The 24,284-nt window shown below is 39.9% G+C and overlaps 1 protein-coding gene across 1 annotated transcript in view; it reads left to right on the forward strand.

The window, feature by feature from the left end:
- hsf5 (heat shock transcription factor family member 5) overlaps window positions 1-24,284 on the forward strand; it is a 100,523-nt gene that overhangs the window by 62,339 nt on the left and 13,900 nt on the right. Inside the window, exon 4 of the mRNA XM_060847804.1 lies at window positions 10,083-10,628. Within this exon, the coding sequence (XP_060703787.1) occupies window positions 10,083-10,628 (546 nt within the window). The remainder of the gene's footprint in view (window positions 1-10,082; window positions 10,629-24,284) is intronic.

Here is a 24,284-nt window from a genome sequence, read left to right on the forward strand (position 1 = left end):
GCATGTTATGAGTCTCTAATGAGTCCACAGATCCAGTCATTTTAAACAAATAATGGACATAAGGTTGCAGGATCCCGTCACTTAATTAAAGAAGAAATATCAAATAAATTTCAAAATAAACTTCCAACATATGTTAAACATGGCAGGAAAAGTTAAAACGTGAGAGTTGGCCAAAACACACTTGAACATAGATGCATAAACAATGAAACCTAGATGAGATTAAAAATGCCAAAACTTGTAATATCCAGTGAATAAGTGGAATCCAGTGAGTAAGTGGATTACAGCCATGCCAGCTGAGTAAGAAGTATTAAGAGGAGTTAGGGGTCAATCTTCACTGAAATCAGGCTGTCTGGAAGGATAAACTTTGAACCTTGATCTGGTTGTATTTCTTTGGGTATCCATATCTTGTAAAATATCGAAGTAACATCTGCACAAATATGTTTGCTGTAGCTTTTCCCAAAGGCTCAGCTTCAAGAAATCTTGTTGAAGGATCCATAACTGCTACAAGATAGTGATTTCCCCTTCTGGTTTTGGATAGAGGTCTTAAACAATATCTTAAGACAGTGCTAAGAGATCTTACCTTGATGGAATTGCCATCTGAATCTGAATCTGCCATTTGTTCCTCATCAGTTGATATTTGAGATGACCACCAATTCCTCATTAGCACTTTGTCATTTAAATAATAACTTTCAGGTATGGATTCTGATTCAATTTCTGAGTACATTGTTTGATACGGTTCTCTCAACTCAGAACCTGTCTATTGTATTTCTGTTAAAGAAAATTGTTCAAACGTGTCAGCGTTTTTTTCTTCTTCCTTATTTTTACTTATGTTTTGGAACACAGTGTCAGATAACCAATTGTCCTCATTATTTCTTCTTGCATATACTGTTCTTCCTGTCAGATTTTATTGCCCTGAAATGTAGTCATAACACAATCAAGAAACAATTCAAGATGTCCAACCTGCAACATTTCAATTTCTTTTAGTTCCATTGTTCATTCTAACAGACTTGATGAGGCTAATATTTTTAAACCATTCTGTCATTCCCCAAAGTAAAATTGATACATTTTATAGAGATTTATTGTACTAGTACAATGACAACTTCTCCAATTCGTAAATTACTCTTTAATCCAACTCTTTCCAATCTATGCTTGTTAATCAGAGTTATGAATTCAATCACCTCCTGTTTCCCCATTACTTGTCCATTATCTGCAAGGGAAGTCAAGATAGAATACTCACAGCTCGCTTCAATGAGTGCAGTTTCAACAACATTCAAAAAGGTTCATACCAACCAGGACAAAACATCACACTTGATTGATTTCTTATCCACCACTTTGTATATTCACCCCCTTTAGCATGATATACAGTGGCAGCAGTGTACACTATCCATAAGTTGCACTGCTTTAACTCACCAAGGCTCCTCCAACAGTATCTTCCAAACTCACGTAAAAGGACAAAGGTATCACCATCACCATGAGAAAGTTGTCCTTCAAGCCACACTCCACCATGACTTAGAACAATAGAGCCAGTCTTCCACTGTTGCTGGTTCAAATCGTGGAACCCCCCTTTTAATAGCACTGTGGATGTCCCAGCACCTCAAGGACTGCAGCAGTTCATCAAAGCAGCTCATCATGCCAACAAGCCTTGATTAATCTAATTCTCTAAGGTAAGCTGTTGTAGTATTGCTGCTGGACCAGTAATCCAGATACCAAGTTGTAGGGCTGGCAATACACATTTACATCTCGAAAGCAGCTAATGAAATTTAAATTCAGTTAATATTTTTAGACTATAAGGCTACTGTCAATAATAACAACCATGAAATTATCACTGATTGTATTTTTTTAAAACCTCATTGGTTAACTAATGTCCTATGGGGAAGGAAATCTGCTATCTTTATTTGGTCTGGCTTACAGATGAATCTTGATCCACAGCAATAGCCACCGAGCTTCAAGTGCAAATAGGAATGGAGAACAAATATTGAGTCTGCTAAGAGATACAAAGTGGTGCCAGAGATACCCAAATCTCATGACAGAAATTTTAAAATGTGACAGATTATCTTGCCTGTCAGACTTGATTCCAAACATTTTTCCACCACCTAAATTTAATTTACTGGCTTCCAATTATTCAGAAGGACCCTCACTCCTTTCAGCCATCCATTTTGTATATTGCACTCAGCATTCTGCAGTATTGGATGGAATCTTACCAGGGCCTGAATAACATGGGCTATACCAGGAACTGCATGAAGTCCAGTGAGGCTGATCTTGATGTTGGGAACAACTTTCTACAACTTTTGATGAAGTCTGTGCATCAGGGCAGGTTTCTCACTCGGCAGTGGTGAGTTGCCTATTAAATGGCATCATTTCTTGTTAACAACTTTATTAAGTGCACATCTTTCCTTATTAGTATGAGCTTTGCATCACATCACCAACAAGCAAATAAGATGCTAAGTATTCCTGATGTGAAAGGCAGAGTGGGTATCCAGCTATGATAAGCTTCCATGTTGGTCACGATGATACAATCCATATACCCTCATTGGCACCAATTAATTGCTAACCGTTAAGGATCCTCATGGTACCTCTGCAATCCACTTGCAGAAGGTATGGACCTACATTGCAGCGTGCATCAAAAAACAGCATTGAAAGGCTGCTTGATAGAAACTTTGGCTGGTCAAGCACCCAGCTCATTGCTTAGATTAAACTACATTTCAGATCTGCTTGCCTGCTCTCTAAACTGTGGTGCACTTAGTGCTTAACTTAGATGTTCACAGTATCCCTGCCTTGAATTGACTTGTTATACCAAGCCTGTTAGAGCATTAATACTTTAGCCTGAGTCTAAAGACTGTCAATACTGATGTATAGACATGTTCGTTTGTGAGGTAGGAATTTGTCTGAAGAAGGGACAACTAGCTGTTGCGTGCATTAAGGCATCAATTGAGCATCTACAGCATCTGCCAGCTGCCTGCACAGCAAACCCATGTTTATACATTCAAATGGTCACATTGGAATGTAGGTGGAAAGTAATCCTTAATCTATTCAAGTGTGAATTGCTGTTGGTCAGGAGAATTGGAACTATCAGTCATGTGCACAGAGCGCACACAATCCAGGGTTTATCCATGGTCAGTTCACTGTTCAGGCCAGTCACAGGGGATATGTTCAACTATAGCCTGGGAGTAGGCAGTCCTGAGGGGCCATTGCAAGCGGTCAGGGAAATTATACATCATCTGTGGTAGTGCTGCAAAGACAGGAAGCTCATCAGTCATGTCTAGGGAATGTTTGTCAAAGTTGGTCAGAGGTCTGGAGTGAATATAGTCGTAGAGTCCTTGTGTTGTGCAGTAGGGAGAATGCAAGTGTGGCCTGTAGGGATAAAAGGAGGAACCCATTGCCAAAAGAAGTTCAGACTATCAAGACTTTGAGGGAAGGAAAGCAGTGTTTTTTTGAGTTGGGGAAGAGGATAACTGATGGGTAAGTCAAAATATAATGATGACATACAGTAAAATACTGGAGGGTATGGTGATCACCTCTGTGATCTATAATTGGGAGTGTACAGGACAATGGTGCATATAAATAAGGTGTAAAGTCAAAGCTCAGGGCAAAGAAGAAAGTAGGAGAAAAAGTGCAACGTACAATTTAGTGGGGTCTGCACTTTTGGATAAGGGAATGACTGGAATTGGGCTGCTGGGGTAGTTTGCTGTAAACAAGACGTTGTTCTGCAGTGAGTATCTAGTGACCAGCTGCTCCTGCTGCTATCTGTGCTCATTGTGAGTCGTATTTTCTGCCATGAATTGTTGTTCACTAGATATGAACTGCAAATGGAAGATGACTGGGGAAATGCCTAGACTGGGTGGAGTCAGTGTCAGTTTCATGAGTGAAAATACAGGCTCCACATCTGTTGAACGCTTGTGTAATGAAGGGGAAAATACAAATGAGTTGGAATGCAGCAGGCACTCACTTTTTGCTGTCATGTTTGGGTTCCTCAGCCAGCACAGCACTTTCAGCTGAGATGAAGCTGAATGAGACATGGCCCTGGTTATCATGGTGCTTGTGTTGCACACATAAAAGAGAGTTTGTAACCTTCATCTGCAAGGTATATCACTACTGACATTTTCAGAGCTAAGAACCTCTTTGGCTTCTTATGTTGCAAGTGTAGGTCATTGCCAGCAAGAGTTGGATAACCAGCATCAGTGAGATATTGGTCACTATGTCTGCCTTCCTAAAAAAAGGTGAAAATGGATGCTGGAAGATCATGTCTGATAGGAAGCCCAAGAGCAGCAGTGAGGAGCATCGAGCTCAAGCAGAGGTTACAGTTACAGGGCTCACCAGGATGCATTGTGTTCACAAGAGGATCTGAGATTTTCTCCCCAAGTCCATTTCCTGGGGTTGAGCAAGGGGCATTATCAGGCAGGATCCATATGTCCCAGGATGCAGATTATGACAGATGCTGGGACCTGAGGCCATCCTCCCCTGGTGTCTCCCCAAATGCTATCTGTGTAAGATTACATTGGTTCATTTTGTTTCCCATGATGAGGTCAGTACTGTAGCTCATCAGTAGGATTCAGAAACCTGCACATCACTTCATTGAAGTGAATTCCCAATATCCTAGTAGTTGCCATAATTCCTACATCCTGGAGCACTCTTTGATAACTGGTGTTTTTGAGGTTTGAACTCTTACAAGGCTGATTATCGGGAGACAAGGGCTATTTAGTGCAACCTCGGCTGATCACATGATTGCACAATGCTCTGGCTTATGCAAGGCACAGATGTAATGCATCCCACGTTTCAGTCACAGCTGTGGTGGAGCAGACGGTAGGGCTGCTGAATGTGCTGTTCAAGTACTTGGTTCAACTGGACAATGTGCCACAACATCTTAGTGTGCTATGCTCTGCACAATTGAAGCAAGCTTGGCGGATGCTTCAAGGGTAATCAGGAGGTGATTTAACACCCAGTTTCATCAGGTATGAGCTGGGTCCTGCAAGCAACTGTGGACTGTAAAATAGTCATTGGTCATCATGCTAATATTTGATTTGCATTGTGAGGTCAAACTACAGCATCTATTTGTTTTGTTGTGTTCTCTTTTGTTGTCTGTAAATAAAGGCCCATCTTTGGAATTATCAAGTTGGAAGCCTATATGTGATGTTCCCCTGCTGTCCATTGATAAGGTGCAGGCACCCAATGGGCATGAGGAGAGAATAGCTGTGACTTAGAAGTAGTGGTTACACAGAGTATAGCTAAAGACAAGTAACTGTGTGACCTGGTTGTTAAACAGATACCAGGATAAGAGAATGGAGGGTTTTTTTGTGCGTAATCAAATGTCAGCTGTGCCAGCTATGAGTTACATGGTGTTGTGAGTGCTTTGCCATTATGTTGCCATTGAAAAGCAACATTGAAGTGCCATCATTTGTCTGAATGCATAGTAGCCTTTTAAAGATGGAATGCTGGTCTTTGGCAGATATCCCGCAAATGGCAAGTAGGGGTGAGGCATGTTTGATAAGATGTAGCAAGAAATCTCATGAGGCTTCATAGAGAGAAATCCTCCATGAAAACCACTGGAAACTGTCATTTAAGCAAAAAAGTATGTTTCAGGCCATTGAGTTTGCAATGTAAGACAACAGCTTTTCTTTCCTGATTTGTCTTATCCTGTAAGTCTCTTTACATCCAGGGCAACTAGATTTGGCTGTTAAAGCCTTTCTGTTTGTGGGAACACGTTTACTCTGTACATCTTGAAACTCCCCCATGAATGCTTCTCAGTGTGCTGACACCGATTTACATTCAAGTTGCTGTTGCCAGTCCATTTTTGCAGAAACTCTCCTTGTCTTAGTAAATTAACTTTGCCCCAATCTTTAGTCTAGTTATAACTTTTGTTTTTTTTTCCCTAATCATGTTAAAACTAACTGAATTATGAGCTCTACCACAAAAATGCTCACCCACTGCCAGTCCTTCCATCTGCCCAGTTTCATTTCCTACTCACAACCAGATATCAAGAATTGTGCTCCTTCAATTTCTTTTACACTGAGACTATCTCAGGATAGGAGGAGTAAACATCTTGTACTATTACTACACTGTTGGTTTGCAGTTCAGCGATTTGCCTGTGCATTTGCTCTTCTCTCTCCCTCTGACCATGTCTAGCAGTGTGACTGCCCTCTTTTTGTTCCTTAGCTAAATCCGTATGATCTCATTTGATGATCCTTTGAACATATCATTTATTCCTCAAAACTGTTATTTTTTCTGTGACCAAAATTGCTCTTCCTTTCTTCGCCACTGTCTATCTTCTCTGAAAATCCTATTTGGAAAAAATGTTAAGCTTCCACTCCTGTACTTTTTTAAACCATGTTTCTGTAAAAACTGAAACTGTACTATCACATTCTATCTGAGCTGTCACTATATCTGCCTAATTTGCTATATTCCTTGCAATTAAGCAAATAGTTGGAGTACTACGAATTTGTTATCAATCTAGTTTTTGTTTCCTTTGTGTTTCAGACTCGTGAGCTAATTTTCTGCTTTCCGTTTTCATTCCTGATTTTATCCCAACTGAATCCATCATTTGGCCCTTGTCCAAATTAATTTAAATACTACCCAAAAGTACGAGCTAAACATCCCATAAGCCAAACACATTTTGGCTGTTTCAACTGCAATCTATCCGCCCTGTGCAGGTTGCATCTTCCCCCAGTCCTAAAACCTACTCTCCTACATGCATCAAAATTTTAATCATCCATCATAGTTTTAATTTCCTGCCCCTTACTCACTTGCAGGTGACAGTGGAAGTAATTTAGAAATTACTACTTTTGAAGTCCTACCTGCTAATTTCCATATAGATCCCTAAATTCTGACTGTAGGACTACATTTTTGTTTTTTCATATGTTTTTGGTCCCAATGTGAATAATAGGTGCTGTAGTTGAAACAGCCCCAACATTTTTTTAATTTATTAGTCAATCGTTCTGCTGTTGAAAACGCTACAGTATTCGCAAGTTTTGAGAAGATTTGTAGCTCAGGTTGATGTTCTGGATATAGATTTGCTCGCTGAGCTGGAGATTCATTTTTAGATGTTTCGTCACCATACTAGGTATCATTTTCATTGAGTCTCCGAACGAAGCACTGCTGATGATTCCTGCTTTATGTTTATATGTTTGGGTTTCTTTGGGTTGGTGATGTCTTTAAGCTGAGGTGGTGTCATTTCCTATGATGATGTCATTTCCTGTTCTTTTTCTCAGGGGTTGGTAAATCAGGTCCAAGTCAATGTATGTGTTGGTAGAGTTCCAGTTGGAATGCCATGCTTCTAGGAATTCTCATGCATGTCTCTGTTTGGCTTGTCCTAGGTTGAATGTGTTGTCCCAGTCGAAGTGATATCATTCCTTATCTGTATGTAAGGATACTAGTGAGAGAGGGCCATGTTTTGTGGCTAGTTGATGTTCATGTATCCTGGTGGCTAGTTTTCTGCCTGTTTGTCCAATGTAGTGTTTGTTGCAGTCCTTGCACGGTATTTTGTAAATGACATTAGTTTTGCTTGTTGTCTGTATGGAGTCCTTCAAGTTCACTAGCTGCTCTTTTAGTGTGGAGGTGGGTTTGTGGGCCACCATGATGCCACAAGGTCTGAGTAGTCTGGCAATCATTTCCATCCTAGTACAAGCCAAACAGAGACATGCATGAGAATTCCTAGAAGCATGGCATTCCAACTGGAACTCTATCAACAAACACATTGACTTGGACCCCATTTACCACCCCTCAGGAAATAAACAGGAAATGACATCACCATAGGAAATGACATTACCAACCCAAACAAACCCAAACTTATAAATAGAAAGCAGGAATCATCAGCAGTGCTTCATCCAGAGGCACACTGAAGATGTTATCCAGTATGGTGACAAAATGTCTGAAAAGGAACCTACCAGCTAAGCGAGCAAATCCACATCCAGTTACCAGTATGAATAGATCTAGCCAATAAATTTTGTTAGTACTGATACATCCTACTAAATTTATTTAATTGGTTAATGATTTAATAGTTTATACATGAAAGTAAAGTAATAGAAATGTGCAATTCCCTAGCTGACAAATAAAAACATCAATACTGGAGATTGATTTTAAAAGAAAGATTGAGCCCCTCTTACCACGATGCACTGAATTTTCTAATGAAGGAATTATCTAATTCCACATTCTGTTTACATCTCACTCAGGTATAGGCTCCTGACCATGTGCCACTTACTGAACTTATGAAATTAAAGCTGTACTTCTTATATAGAACTTCTGCTGACTCACTAACTACTTTAGCTTCTGCTACAGTAATAAACAGCAATTGAACTAACTACTTTCAACTGATTGTCAGACAACTACCATTACAAGACAACTCCTTCTTTAATCTGGATATTTAATTCACTTCAGAATTTTTAGTAATTTGAAAGTTGTTAGTTCTATGGTTAGAATCTGATCCATAATCCATACTTAAATTCGAAAAATACATATCAGACTTGACACATGAAACAAGTTCCCAATTCAGCACTCCATCTGCATGTCATGCAAGCATAGTTTTCTGAACATGTGCCCTTTACTGACTGGGTGATTTGAAAAACCACTTACCTAGAGCCTCTGATGAATATTGTCCTCTTGTTCTTCTTCAAGTAATCTTTGTGAACAACTAGTTGAAACTGTTTGAAAACAGTAAATATTATGAATATAAAATGTTGAATAGTATTGATACCCAAGCTAGGGAAATTAAATACATTACACATGCTGTCCCCACATTCAGCTCACAATTTCACAGCATTGAACAGAAATATCAAATCTTATTTTGGGGGAAAGAGCTTGAAGTACAAACATTGATGAAGGCATTAAATTACTTAAATGGATGCATTCCATCATTTTATAAGATGCATTTATTATAGTTTGTTTAAAATCTCATTTGAAGTTAGGAATAAAAGAATTAAAACAAATTTGGCGAGCATTTTGCATCATTTGGAGGAACCAAGTGGTCCTACCGATCATTTGCAGCACAACAAAGTTACTTGATTAAAATTTGGTAAAAGTGACAAGATAAATGTTTATAAAGCAAAAATACTGATATAAAACAGTGGATAACAGAATTTTAAATTATGCAGACTGGAAATGCACACAAATGTAAGGTTTATAATCATGTACATTAATAGAGAGAAATATATTGATGGAAAAACACATTTGTGGAGGCTTTTCAGCGTGTAGATGACAAGGCACAAGAATACCATTCAAGGGAAAAAAAACATTTATACTGCATGAGAGGAGATCACTGTTGGTTGGCAAATGCAAAAAGGATCACGTAAATCTTGACAGAAGTGTGACAACAGGAAGTCAGGTTATGCACAGAGGAAATGTGCACATAGGAATGTATTGCGAAGGCAAATGTATGTCTTAGATGTGCAAAGAATTATAGCGGCAAGCAATTTAGGATTGTCCGTTGGCCTTGGTGCACATACATGCGCTGGAAACTACATATATTAATACACATGGCCTGATTCTGTGTGTATAGAAATAACATACATGCACTGTGCCTGTTCCAACTCACCAAAATAGGTCAGAAGTCACCTGACACCAGGTTGTAGTGCAACAGGTTTATTTGAAATTCTAGGCTTTTGGAGCACTGCTCCTTTGTCAGGTAAAGTAACAAAATAGGAGACTGCCAAATTCTGGTTCATTTTTGAGTAATGCCTTGTCCAATCAGAAACAGCCTGCCTGATTTAAATTTTAAACAAAGCTTGATGGCTAACTGTCAATCAACAATAGTGGATTCGTTTGCTATGGCAACATTTCTCCCAATTACAATCCACTTGCCAATCAATCATCACTGTCCTCTCATTCTGCATAAATGTTGATTTTAAGCTTGAATTTGTAATCTTCTGAATTGTTCTCAGAGTGCAAGATGCAAGGCTTCAACAAAATTTGTCATTTAGCAGCAATACTCAAGTTCTATACTTTAAAATGACTATTCATATTATCAGAGAAAAATGTACAAATCTAGTTAGTGAGAAACTTCTTCAGTTTACTTTAACGAAATATGGAAACAGTATTTTTGGTACCAAATTTATATTGCATACAGACTTAGAAATTTCAACTTTCTTGCTCTTCAGAATGCTGCCATGCAGTCTTCATACCCTGTTGATGTTCTACACAGCAATGCAGCAGCCTGGCACTGCACTGCTACAGATGAATCCAAAAAGTCTGAAGTTAACTTGGAAACTGTCTTTCAGATAGTGGATGAATTAAGGGCATCTCCAAAACTTCAGTTGGTGAAAATGGATACTGTAGAGAATCCGACACAAATTCAACAATCGCAGGGCACTCATCAGGCTACCAGCACTCCAACATATACAGACAATGCAGCAGCCACCGTTCAGTCTATTGAAATTGAGTCTCTCACCTCTACAGTCTCAGAGATTAAGTCATTTGTGGTAGCAGGAGACCGGCCGCTTACTTGTGCACTGCCTTCAGCAGCTGATAGTGTGCACTCGTCTACCAAACAGCCATCTGAAAGTACAACCACTATGAGCATTGTTCCAGAATCAGTTCCTTCTGAGCAGTGCCCACCAGAAGGAGAGGTGCACAAGCTGTGTCACAATACATCTCTCCATCCTATAGTGTTTGTTGAGGATGGGCCGGAATCCAACTCTGAAAGAGTAAGTTTAACAATAAACATACATTTATAATTGATAGATAAAATAAGCCATATAGTGTAGCTAGCAAAATAATGAACACCTTTTATCATGTTCGGCAGCAGTAGATAATCTAATGGTTAACATCCATACAGTGGTAAACTTTATCATCACTAGATATCATGAGAAAGCTATAAACGCAGTCATCTTGCATAATAAATGTTAATCTTGACTTTTTTGTTTGAAAAGATGAATATATATTGTGCAAATACTAATCTGAACAAAAGATCGTGTGGGATATCATGAGAAATTGAAAATCACTATGATATTGAAGTCTGAAAGGACAGGATTAAATGATTCTGCGTCTTTATTGGTATTAGCAAAAATGATTGAAATACAAAAATGAAGTGTCACATTAACAGTGAAACAAAGTTGGCATTTAATTTCCCTCATTCAAGTTCTCACTCAACGTTTTCTTTGTAAACCTACTTTATGTTGTTGTGGTTCCAGCAATTAAGCAGGAAAGTACATCCAAGAGAATACCTTCAGCTCATTCTACAGATTAACATAATTAGGGTTAAAACAATTATCAGAAATAGTAGATGAACAGTTATTGTATTCATATGATTCACTCATTTACCAAATGGAGGCATTCATCTATTCAAAGTAAATTGGTAAGGTGATGTAAAAATGACTTCCCTTGACAGCAAGGCAATATATAACTAAAAGTGTGGCTTAGCTAACCTGAAGTAAATGGGAAGAGCCTCCACTTGTTGGAATGAAATTCAACACAAAGATAGTTTATTGTTTTTGTTAGAGGCCAATCATCTCATCCTGTGACATTGCTACAGGGAGCCCTCAGTAATATTCTGGCCCAACCATCTTCAGCTGTTTTACCAATGACTTTCCCACTATAATAAAATCATACGTGAAGCTGTTTTATATACAGTAGTACCATTTATGAATCTGCAGATATTGGAGATTTCACTAGAAGTTAATAATTACCTTGCTGTCAAAACCTCAAAGGATAAGATTAAGTGTCTTTCCATTCTATTCTTTAGTAATAAAAGCAGATAATAGCCTTGTCACCTCATCACATGCAGCAAAAACCAAAATAACATCCAGGTTTGGGATGGTGGGTGGCAAACAAAACTCACATCACACAAGTACCAAAGAATGAATATCATCAGCAAGAGAAAAATCATTATAATTGTTCTGTCTTCTACCATCATCGTCGTACTATTGACCTGAAACAGGCAAGAAATTGGTCATATTAATATTCTGGGTAAAAATAAGGGCTGCAGATGCTGGAAACCAGAGTCTAGATCAGAATGATGCTGGAAAAGCACAGCAGGTCAGGCAGCATCCGGGGAGCAGGAAAATCGACATTTCGGGCAAAAGCCCTTCATCATAATATTGGGTGTCTATTCCCAATATTAATATTCTGCCTGACTACCCAAAGCCTATTCACACAAAGGCACAAATTATGAGTGTGGTGGCTCTCCACTCACTTTGATGAGTGCAGCTCACACAGTGCTCAAACAGCTCAGCACTATCCAGGAAAAGGCAGCCCACCTGATCAGCATGCCATCTACCATCTTAAAAGTTCACTCCCTCCAAAACTGAGGCACAGAGGCAGTGGTGTGTACTATTTCCAAGACACTGCAACAACTCACCAAAGCTCCTTAGATATCACTATCCAAACTTCACAACTACTACCCTTTAGATGGCAGAGAACAGCAGAAACATTGGGACCCATCACCTACAAATCCCCTCCAAAGTACACACCAACTGAACATGAAAATATAATTTCATACCTTCGCATCTTCCTTCTTTAAAGACTTTGGATCTACCTACACTACAGTACAGGGACTGCAACAGCGCAAAAAGATAACTCGCCATCACATTCACAAGGTCAGTTAGGGATAGGGAACAAATACTGACTTCGCTAATGATGTTTATTATGCATGAAGAAACTTAGTTCCATTACAAACAGAGTATTGTCATAGGTATAATATGTGTTCATCATTATCATAGTGAACAGTAAAATTAAAAGAGGTGCAAATATTGAAAAACTGAAAGCAAAACAGGTAATGATAGTAAGATGCAGGAGCATTGAATCAAACACAGCTATGTTATAGGTATATGCCCTGCCCCAGAAATCAAACTAAAAATAATCCAATATATATTTTCTACTTTTATTATCTCCATCTCTGAATGTGGATTTCATTGAAACTGTTGTACGAATAGCACATGGCTCAAAAAGATCTGATCTTTGATGAAAAGCTGAATCCAGAGTAGGTAACTAACAACTTTAGCTAGCCTCTAGCTCTGAATGACCTTCATGTTGGACACAGTATCAACATCACAGCGCACTGGCTACACACATGCAGTCATATCCAAGGAGTTTGGCATCTGAAAATCGCCAGGTGTTAACTATCCTTATCACACATCTCTGATCTATGCACAGGATTCTTTTTGCACTTCAGTGCTGCATCTCAGGCTGTACCAGCAAGTTTCATTATAATTCTGCAGTAATGTCACCAGCTCACGGACTGGACCAAGTTATATCTCCGGGCTCTTTGCTCTTTGACAAAATGCACGGTGATTCTGAGCTTACCTGGATGCTCACAGCATCCCTGCCATGCACTGCCTTGCCTTTTTATATTTGTCCCTTCAGCCAGACATATTAGGCTCATCTTACTTGTATGTTGCTTTGTGCATACATAAATTAAGGAAACTCATAGTGGTTATTAGCAGCAGTCAAGTCAAGTGGGATAGCCTTTGCGTAGGGGATCTTGGCATAGAAAGTCTAGTCAAGTCTGACTCCGGTGTAGGGGCTTAGAAATGATGCTCACAGTCAAATGCTCACCATGTGGAAAAGTTCAGCAGGTTTGGTAGCATCACTGTGCTTGAAACCCTTTTACAGCAATTTCCGTTTTTGATTCAGCTCTTCACTCCTCATATGACGAGCATCTTGATTGTGATCATCATCAGAAACTAAGCCAAAAATTGCTGGAAAAGCTCAGCAGGTTTGGTAGCATCACTGAGCTTGAAACCCTTCTCCAGCAATTTCTGTTTTTGTTTCTGATTTCTAGCGTCTGCAGTCCTTTTGGTTTTTACTGGGCACAGCTGAATGTTGGGCAGTCCACCATCCATCTTGAGTCTTTCTGCTGCCCTATTTTGGTCTGCTTTCTTTGTTGAATATGTGAGAGGTAGGTATTTGGGAGATGAAAGTGATTGGCACATCTATTACTTCTGGTGCAGGTGGGAGGTTTCCTGAGTGAGGAGTTTGGCACCATTGAGGTGTGCAGAATTCGTGATGTCAGGGGTAGGAATGGGTAACAGCAAGTGAGGGAAAATATTGCAGGAATTAAAGTGAGTAGTAAAGCATGAGCCTTGGTGGGTGGTGGGTATAGGAGCAGAGATAGAATGTGAGGTATTGGAGAAGATGCTGATGAGGTGGAGAAGATTAGTGACCTTTTTTTTAGATTAGATTCTTTACAGTGTGGAAACAGGCCCTTTGGTCCAACAAGTCCACACAGATCCGCCGAAGCACAACCCGCCCAGACCCATTCCCTTACATTTACCCCTTCACCTAACACTATGGGCAATTTAGCATGGCCAATTCACCTAACCTGCACATTTTTGGACTGTGGGAAGCAACCGGAGCACCCGGAGGAAACCCACGCAAACACGGGGAGAATGTGCAAACTCCACACAGCCAAGTCACCTGAGGCAGGAATTGAACCCATGTCTCTGGCGCGGTGAGGCAAAAGTGCTAACCACTGTGCCACCTTCTTCTTAAAGTGCAGTGAATTCCTTAAAGTGCTTGATGTAATGCAGCCCAAAGTTATAGAACATTAACCAGATAAGAAAAAGTCTCAAGAAAGAGCTGTGTATCTGTAATAATGTTGAGTTAACTGTATGGCAGACTTTTTTTCCCTGAGTTCCATCTTCACTTTTCAAAATGTCTTTCTCTTGTATTTCCCACTTCAATTTGTTGTGCTTAATTTACAAATATGGCCTTCTGCTCTAACATTCTGTACAGGACAGAAAAACAGTTCAAATATATTTTCACAATCCAAAACATTGCTTACCTATCATTTCTTTACAGATTTGATAGATGTATAGTGTAGTTCCCACAGTTTCCATGTTATTTCACTGTAGTCACTGAAATCTTAGTAACATACCAACTCAAACAGAAGAAAACTTCTACATAAGTTGTACTTTAAGCCTGCATAAACACAGTGTTTACTTAATGCATTTCTAACAACACTAAATTTGATTAGTTGACAACTAATTGACAACAAGTTGAAGGAGGACAATCAGTCCATAAAATTGAATCAAGTACCTGCTTGTTCAAAAAAATGAAGTAGAGTCATTGCCTCATTCATTTAATACTAGTACAATATTTTCTGCTTCAAATACTTATTCAATATCAGTTTAAAGGTTGCTGTTGATTTTATATTAATTTGCATCTCCTATAAGATGGTACAAAGCAGATCCTGTGCACTCGTTGTTAGCTGTGACATCATTAATATTCTAACACCCATCGCATTCATTCTGCATTTCAATCAATCTTTTCTTCTAAAATCCCAAATGTAGATATTACTATCTCTGAGCATTTGTTGCCCATTCCTAATTTCCCTTGAGAAGGTGGTGAGCTGCCTTCTTGAATGTTTCAGTCCATGTAGTATTAGTACACCCAGAGTACTATTATGGAGAGTGTTTCAGGATTTTGGTCTAGCAGTGAAGGAATGACAGTATAATTTCAAGTCAGGATGGTGTGTGGCTTGGGAGTAGAATTTGCATGGTGATGTTCCCTTATCTTTCTAGGTGGTGGAGGTCACAGCTATTCTGATGACTTGTTGCAGTGCATCTTGTAGATTACATGCATTGCTACTGATTCATATCAGTGATGGAGGAAGTGAATGTTGCAGATGTTGGATAGGGTACCAGGCAATGGGCTTCTTTGACCTGGATAATATCAAGCTTCTAAATTGTCATTGGAGCTACATTTATCCAAGCAAACTGAGTATTCCATTGCACAACATGCCTTGGTTAATGCCAGTTGGGTTAATTCCTTTTATCAGGTTTTGTGGACATCACATACAACTGACAGCTTTGGAAGGCCATTACAGAAGGCACTCAAGAGTCAAGCACATTTTTGTGGGCCTGAAATCGCATATTGTATAAACCAAGAAAGTGCATCATATCTCCTTCCCTAAAGGGCATTCAGCTACCAGATGGATTTGTCACCATAATCAATGTTAGCTGTTATGATCACCATTATCAAGACTAGTTTTATATTCCAGATTTATTAATTGAATACAAGTTGCCATGATGGAATTTGAACCCATGTACTAAAATCTTTAGACTGGACGTCATGGTTACAAGTCTAAGGCATTGCCACTGCTACTCCTTCTCTCCTATCATATAAAGTTAGATTTCCAGTGATTCAATTGAAATGATGTTGTTTTATTGAAAATACCAACTAAGTGTTGACACATGTGAATACAACAGCATAATCATGGACTTCTTTGTCACCAACACTAAAATCATCCATCCAACTACCTCTGCCACATCACTCCCTTTTCTTTGTACATCTAGCCATACCAATGCAATGATTTCTTCTTCCTCATTTTTTCCCCTATTCTTTGTTTATTTTTAATAACTCCACATGTCCCTTTTGAAACTCACCTTGTTTATGAGTCAGTCATACAACATGGAAACAGGCCCTTTACAGGCCACTGCACACTGCTGCTACTGCCCATTGATGGTGGAGGGAGTAAATATTTATTTATGTGAAGCCAATGAAGCAAGATTTGTTCTGGGATGATGTCAGGCTTCTTGAGTGTTGTTGAATGCACCTGATTTGGGGAGTCAGAAGGTACGTTATTCACTGTCAGATTCCAAGCTTCTGACCTTGTCTTATAGCCACAGTGTCTATATGGCAACTCCATAGTCAACTAATCTAATTCAGCTTCTGGTCAGTGGTTAGCTTCAGAATGTTGATAGTAGGGGACTCAATGATGGTGATGCCATTGGCATTCAATGGGAAATAATTAGATTCTCTCTTGTTAGAAATGGTCATTTTCAACTACGAGAAAGTGAGGACTGCACTTGCCAGTAATCGGAGTCATAATGTGTGGGATCCTTAAACCACACAGTTTCAATGTTGATTTCACCACTTTCCTCAAATCCCCTCCTCCCACCCTATCCCAGATTCAACACTCCAACTTGGCTCTGTCTTCTTGAACTGTCCATCTTCTTTCCCACCTATCCACTCCACCCTCCACTCCAATTTATCACCATCACACCCCATCTTCATCTACCTATCTGATGCCCAGCTATCTGCCCCCAGCCCCATCTCCTTCCTATTTATCTCTCAGCCCCCTAGGACCTGCCCCACATTCCTGATGAAGAGCTTATGCTCAAAACATCGACTCTCTGCTTCTCGCCTCACCGGCTGTGCTTTTTCAGTACCACACACTTTGACTATGGTCATTTTCAACCCAAGCCAGATATTATCCAGGTCTTACTGCATTTGGGAGGGACTATTTCTGAAGGGTCACGAATGGCATTGAACATTGTGTAATCATTAACAAACATCCTCACTTCTGACCTTTTAATTGGGGGAAGGTCATTGATAAAACTTTCTGCTCTCTTGGACCTATTCCCACTAAACTGGTGACTATCTGTGGTGAAAAGTGTGATTTATGTATTAATAAATATTTGAAAATTAACTTGATCAGTCTTTTCAAAACTACGATTTCAAACTACTATGTATTAGAGACTAGATGACTGCATAGACTCCTGGAAGGATAATGATAGTTAATTTATGCTGTGGGATCTTATGACAAGAGAGGGAAAACATTGGCTTTACCAGGATCTAAGACGAACAATTTGTATTATTTAGTTAGCTTGCAAGATTTCAGTTTGAAGAAATCTTGTCCAAAGCCAAATCCAAGTATAGTCCTTCCTAGGAAAGGAGTTTATTAGACACAATTAAAGAAATAAGTTACTTTAGTGAAAGAGTTCAGTTTGTGAAACTTCCAGACCGAGAGTGTATGGTTAGAACTCTGCAAATTATTATAAAACTGAGAAGGTCTAAGCTATCAGTTGAGTGATGAGACAGGGAAATGGCCTCACGGTTCAAAGGGCCAAAACTGAGAAGAGGCAGTTGCATCAAACCTACAGATATGATGCAGAAGGGAAATTTCTCTGGATTTTTATTAATTGAAAAATGATGGTGTTGAGGAGTAGATGAGATTTTGTTTTGCCACAGGTTTTGATTTTTTCAAACTGTTATATTTCGTTAGTTTGTTTTTATTTATTATACTTTTATTTCTTTTGTGTAATAAATTTTGTTTTATTGCTAAAACTAAATCTGCAGCTGTGTGTGCTTATACTTCATTGAAATGCCACCATATTGAATAAAAATAAAAACAAGGTATGAACTATCTATATTTCACTCAGAGATCTGACTTGTCTAGTATTAACTGTAACTGGGATCATAACATTCCCAAGTTCCTTTCCTAATCAGTATGGTGGCTAATATTTATAATAGTTTAATGTTATGAGTCTGGAACTGATAGTCAGCAAATACCATAAGGTAGAGCTAAAAAGAACTTTGAAGAGAGAGTTCAAGAGGGCATGATATCTCCTCTAAACCAGCTCCATTGCACTTATATTTTTCCATAAATAGGAGAACAACGCTGCTTATGGTGTTTGAGATGTAGTTTCAAAAATGCCTTCTGTAACTGAAGCATAACATGCATTTTTTAATGTTAAATTCCTTCTTTAAGAGCAGATGGCATTCCATTAGCCTTCTTAGAGCATAAAGATGTACAGCACATTAACAGACCCTTCAGTCCAACTCATCCATGCAGACCAGATATCCTCACCCAATCTAGTTCCATTTGCCAGCACTTGGCCCATATCCCTGTAAACCCTTCAAATTCATAAACCCATCCAGATGCCTTTTAAATGTTGTAATTGTAACAACCTCCACCACTTTCTCTGGCAGCTCATTCCATACATGCATCACCCTCTGCTTGAAAAAGTTGCCCCTTAGGTCACTTTTAAATTTTTCCCCTCTCACCCTAAACCACACCCTCTAGTTCTGGACTCCCCACCATAGGAAAGAGACATTGTTTATTTATCCTATCCATGCCCCTAATATGCCACCTGCATATTAGCTTTTTTTGACTCTTGCAGTAGAATTCATAAATCCCTCTGCAATTTAGAGTTTCACACTTGTTCTCTCAGTAATTATCTGTGTTTTTCTTTTTTCAGTCAGAGTAAACAGCTTCACATTTTCCCAGTTATTCTGTATCTGCCAGATGTTTGCTCACTTACTCTACATCTGTCAACTCCTAAATCTTCTTCATAACATATTTTCTTACCTATCTGTGGTCATTCACAAATTCAGTTACCGTGCTTTTAATCTCCTCACTCACATCATTGATGTAAATTGTTAAAAACTGAGACACAGCAAAGGTATCTTCAGGTATTCACTGATCACATTTTGCCAATGAGACAAATACCCACCTATACACACTTTATTTTCTGCTAACCAACCAATTTTCCATCCTTTCTAATATCCCTGCACTTTACTAATTAGCCTTAGATGTCCCATTAGTCTGCATTTGGCCCCTATCTTGCTAAACCTTTCCTATCAATGTACCTGTCCAAGTGTCTTTTAAATATTGTAATTGAACTCACCTCTACCACTTAGTCTGGCAGCTTGTTCCATACATGCGTCACCCTATGTGAAAAAGTTGCAGCTCAGGTCTCATTTAAATCTTTTGCCTCTCACCTTAAACCTGTGCCTTGTAGTTTTGGACTCCCTATCCTGGGGAAAAGACCTCAATTATTCATCTTATCTGTGTCCATCATGATTTTACAAACCTCTGTAATATCACCCCTAAACTTCCTATGCTTCAGGGAAAATATTCCCAACCAATCAATCTGCCTATAATTCAAACCTTCCTCGATAACATTCTTGCAAATCTTTCTCACACCCTTTCCAGTTTAATACCATCCTCCCTATAGCAGGGTGACCAAAATTGTACATAGTAGTCCAAACGTGGCCTCACCAATGACTTGCACAGCTGTAACACGATATCCCAACTCCTGTGCTTAATGTTCCTCTGACTGATGAAAGCAAGCATGCCAAAAGTCTTCTTCACCACTCTGTCTACCTGTGACCCAATTTTCAATGAACATTGTATTTGCACCTCTAGGTCAGTATACTTGGCAATACTCCCCAGGACCCCACCATTAATTGTGTAAATCCTGTCCTGGTTTGCCTTATCAACATGCAACATTTTGCATTTATCAGCATTAAACTCCATCTGCCATTCCTCAGTCCACTGGCCCAGTTGATCAAGATCCTTTTAGATAACCTTCTTCAGTGTCCAGTATACCACCAATTTTGATATCACCCACAAACTTATTAACTATGCCTTGTATATTCTCATCTAAATCATTCATATCATAGAATCCCAATAGTATGGAAGCAGGCCAATTGACCCAATGAGTCCACACTGACTCTCCAGAGAGCATCCCACCTCAACACACCCCTTTTTCCCTGTAACCCCACATTGGCCATATCCAATTCACCTAGCCTGCACATCTTTGGACTGTGGGAGGAAACCAGAACACTTGGAGGAAACCCATACCAACATGGGGAGAATGTGCAAACTCCACATAGACAGTTACCCGAGGGTAGAATTGAACTTGGGTCCCTGGCGCTGTGAGGTAGCAGTGCTGATCATTAAGCCACCTAGCCTCCCAGCCACCAGATAGAAACTAAACAGGGGAACTCCTGGCATGCAAGTCAGAGTGGTTGCATAGTGATTCCAGCTTGCTGCTTGCTTCTCTGAAGTTCCATCTTTGACACCTGGCATTAACATCTGAAGGCACAATTCAAGAGTAACACCTGCATAAACATCACGTCTGCAGATATTAATATCTAACATGTATCAGCCTCACTACATCGTGGCACATCTCTGATCCATTTATAGTACACTTCTGCCCCTCAGTGTGACATTTCAAAGCATATCAGAACCCCTGACAGAATGCGAGGACAATACTAAACAAGCATAAACTACCTCATGGTTTGGACTAGGGTGCATCACAGGACTTGTCACTCACTTTCTTAGTACTCCTCATTTTGTGCCTACTTTGATGTTCACATCATTCCTGTCTTGCCCAGCTGTGCCTTGTCTTTTGCATTTGCCCACTGAATCAGAGCTTAAAGGCTCATTATATTTCTATCCTGACTTGACTTCTGGTGCCAACACAAAGCCAAGCAGCTTGCTATGATTGTCACCAGTCATTAGTCAATGGAGTAGACATATTGCTGTTCAGCACCATGTTATGTCCGTTTTACAGCTTCACCACATGCAGTCACATAAACTATGTACACATCACATGTTCTTTAAGCAACAGTCATGTCTCAAAGTCCTCACTCAAATCCAGGGAGGCAGTGATCCTGGCACACTAAGTCAAAAGCATTTTCCAATTTCACTACTGTGACTTAGACACAGTCAGTCTCCTGCTCAGTGCAGTCATTGTCAAGGGGTCTGCACCTATATAGTCTGGACAGTTGGGCATGGTCAGCAAATTAAGTGTGGTGATTGTAAGCAGTATCCTGGGATACAGAGAGAATTACATTTATCCAGTGGACAACTCAGCACAAAATAAGAGGTAAAAGATAGAGCATTGAAGAGAAAGGGATAATGCGAAGGGGGTTGATCATCAACAGCAAGCAGCACCTTGTCTTCATTGGCGGGGGCAGCTAACTACTAAATCTGGCATGTTTATTCGAATATGCATGGGGCTGGGCAGTTAAAATGGCTAAATGAAAATTTAGATAATTTTGGGTGGGGAGATGGATTAACTCCAGGAAGGGTAAGAGAGGTCGGCACCTAGGGCAGGAGTCTTTTGTGGATATACTCATTTCAAACAGGTATGCTGTTTTGGAAAACGTAGGGGTGATGGATTCTCAGGAGAACGTAGCATGAACAGCCAAGTTTCTGGTATTGAGACTGGCTCTAATACAATGAGGGGTAAGTCAGCTTCCAAGAGATCAATTGTGTTAGGGAATTCTGCAATTTGAGGTACAGACAGACGTTTCTGTGGCCAGCAGAGAAAAAGCTGAATGGTGTGTTTCCCTGGTGCCAGGATCAAGGATGTCTCAGAGAGGGTGCAGAATGTTCTCACAGGGGAGAGGGGCCAGCAAGAGGTCATTGTCCACATTGGAACCAATGATATAGGAAGGGAAAAGGTTGAGATTCTGAAGGGAGATTACAGAGAGTTAGGCAGAAATTTAAAAAGGAGGTCCTCAAGGGTAGTAATATCTGGATTAATCCCAGTGCGACGAGCTAGTGAGGGCAGGAATAGGAGAATAGAGCAGATGAATGCATGGCTGAGGAGCTGGTATATGGGAGAAGGATTCACATTTTTTGGATCATTGGAATCTCTTTTTGGGTAGGAGTGACCTGTACAAGAAGGACGGATTGCACCTAAATTGGAAGGGGACTAATATACTGGTAGGGAAATTTGCTAGAACTGCTTTGGAGGATACAAACTAGTAAGAATGGGGGGTGGGACCCAGGGAAATAGTGAGGAAAGAAATCAATCTAAGACTGGTACAATTGAGAACAGAACTGAATCAAACAGTCAGGGCAGGCAGGGACAAGGTAGGACTAATAAATTAAACGGAATTTATTTCAATCCAAGGGGCCTAACAGGGAAGGCAGATGAATTCAGGGCATGGTTAGGAACATGGGACTGGGATATCATAGCAATTACAGAAACATAGCTCAGGGATGGGCAGGACTGGCAGCTTAATGTTCGAAGATACAAATGCTACAGGAAGGATAGAAAGGGAGGCAAAAGAGGAAGGGGAGTGGCATTTTTGATAAGGGCTAGCATTACAGCTGTGATGAGGGAGGATATTCCCGGAAATACATCCAGGGAAGTTATTTGGGTGGAACTGAGAAATAAGAAAGGGATGATCACCTTATTAGGATTGTATTATAGACCCCCTAATAGTCAGAGGGAAATTGAGAAATAAACTTGTAAGGAGATCTCATCTGTAAGAATAATAGGGTAGTTATGGTAAGGGATTTTAACTTTCCAAACATCGACTGGGACTGCCATAGTGTTAAAAGTTTAGATGGAGAGGAATTTCTTAAATGCGTACAAGACAACTTTCTGATTCAGTATGTGGATATACCTACTAGAGAAGGTGCAAAACTTGACCTACTCTTGGGAAACAAGGCAGGGCAGGTGACTGAGGTGTCAGTGGGGGACCATAATTCTATTCGTTTTAAAATCGTGATGGAAAAGGATAGACGAGATCTAAAAGTTGAAGTTCTACATTGGAGAAAGGCCAATTTTGATGGTATGTGGCAAGAACTTTCGAAAGCTGATTGTAGGCAGATGGTCATAGATGAAGGGACGGCTGAAAAATGGGAAGCCTTCAGAAATGAGATAACAAGAACCCAGGGAAAGTATATTCCTGTCAGAGTGAAAGAGAAGTCTGGTAGTTATAGGGAATGCTGGATGACTAAAGAAATTGAGGGTTCGATTAAGAAAAAGAAGGAAGCATATGTCAGGTATAGACAGGATAGATCGAGTGAATCCTTAGAAGAGTATAAAGGAAGTAGGAGCATACTTAAGAGGGAAATCAGGAGGGCAAAAAGGGGACATGAGATAGCTTTGGCAAATAGAATTAAGGAAATCCAAAGGGTTTTTACAAACATATTAAGGACAAAAGGGAAAGTAGGGAGAGAATAGGGCCCCATAAAGATCAGTAAGGCGGCCTTTGTGTGGAGCCACAGAAAATGGGGGAGATACTAAATGAATATTTTACATCAGTATTTACTGTGGAAAAGGATATGGAAGATATAGACTGTAGGGAAATAGATGGTGACATCTTGCAAAATGTTCAGATTACAGAGGAGGAAGCGCTGGATGTCTTGAAACAGTTAAAGGTGGATAAATCCCCAGGACCTGATCAAGTGTACCCGAGAATTCTGTGGGAAGCGAGAGAAGTGATTGCTGGGCCTCTTGCTGAGATATTTGTATCCTCAATAGTCACAGGTGAGGTGCCGGAAGACTGAAGGTTGGCAATCGTGGTGCCACTGTTTAAGAAGGGCGGAAAAGACAAACCAGGGAACTATAGACCGGTGAGCCTGACCTCAGTGGTGGGCAAGTTGTTGGAGGGAATCCTGAGGGACAGGATATACATGTATTTGGAAAGACAAGGACTGATTCAGGATAGTCAGCATGGCTTTGTGTGTGGGAAGTCATGTCTCACAAACTTGATTGAGTTTTTTGAAGAAGTTACAAAGAAGGTTAATGAGGGCAGAGCAGTATGGACTTCTCAAAGGCGTTCGACAAGGTTCCCCATGGGAGACTGATTAGCAAGGTTAGATCTCATGGAATAAAGGGAGAACTAGCCATTTGGATACAGAACTGGCTCAAAGGGTGGAGGGTTGTTTTTCAGACTGGAGGCCTGTGACCAGTGGAGTGCCACAAGGATTGGTGCTGGGCCCTCTACTTTTTGTCATTTACATAAATGATTTGGATGCGAGCATAAGAGGTACAGTTAGAAGTTTGCAGATGACACCAAAATTGGAGATGTAGTGGACAGCAAAG

Source organism: Hemiscyllium ocellatum, chromosome 31, assembly GCF_020745735.1.
Source record: "Hemiscyllium ocellatum isolate sHemOce1 chromosome 31, sHemOce1.pat.X.cur, whole genome shotgun sequence".
NCBI classification, from domain to species: domain Eukaryota; kingdom Metazoa; phylum Chordata; class Chondrichthyes; order Orectolobiformes; family Hemiscylliidae; genus Hemiscyllium; species Hemiscyllium ocellatum.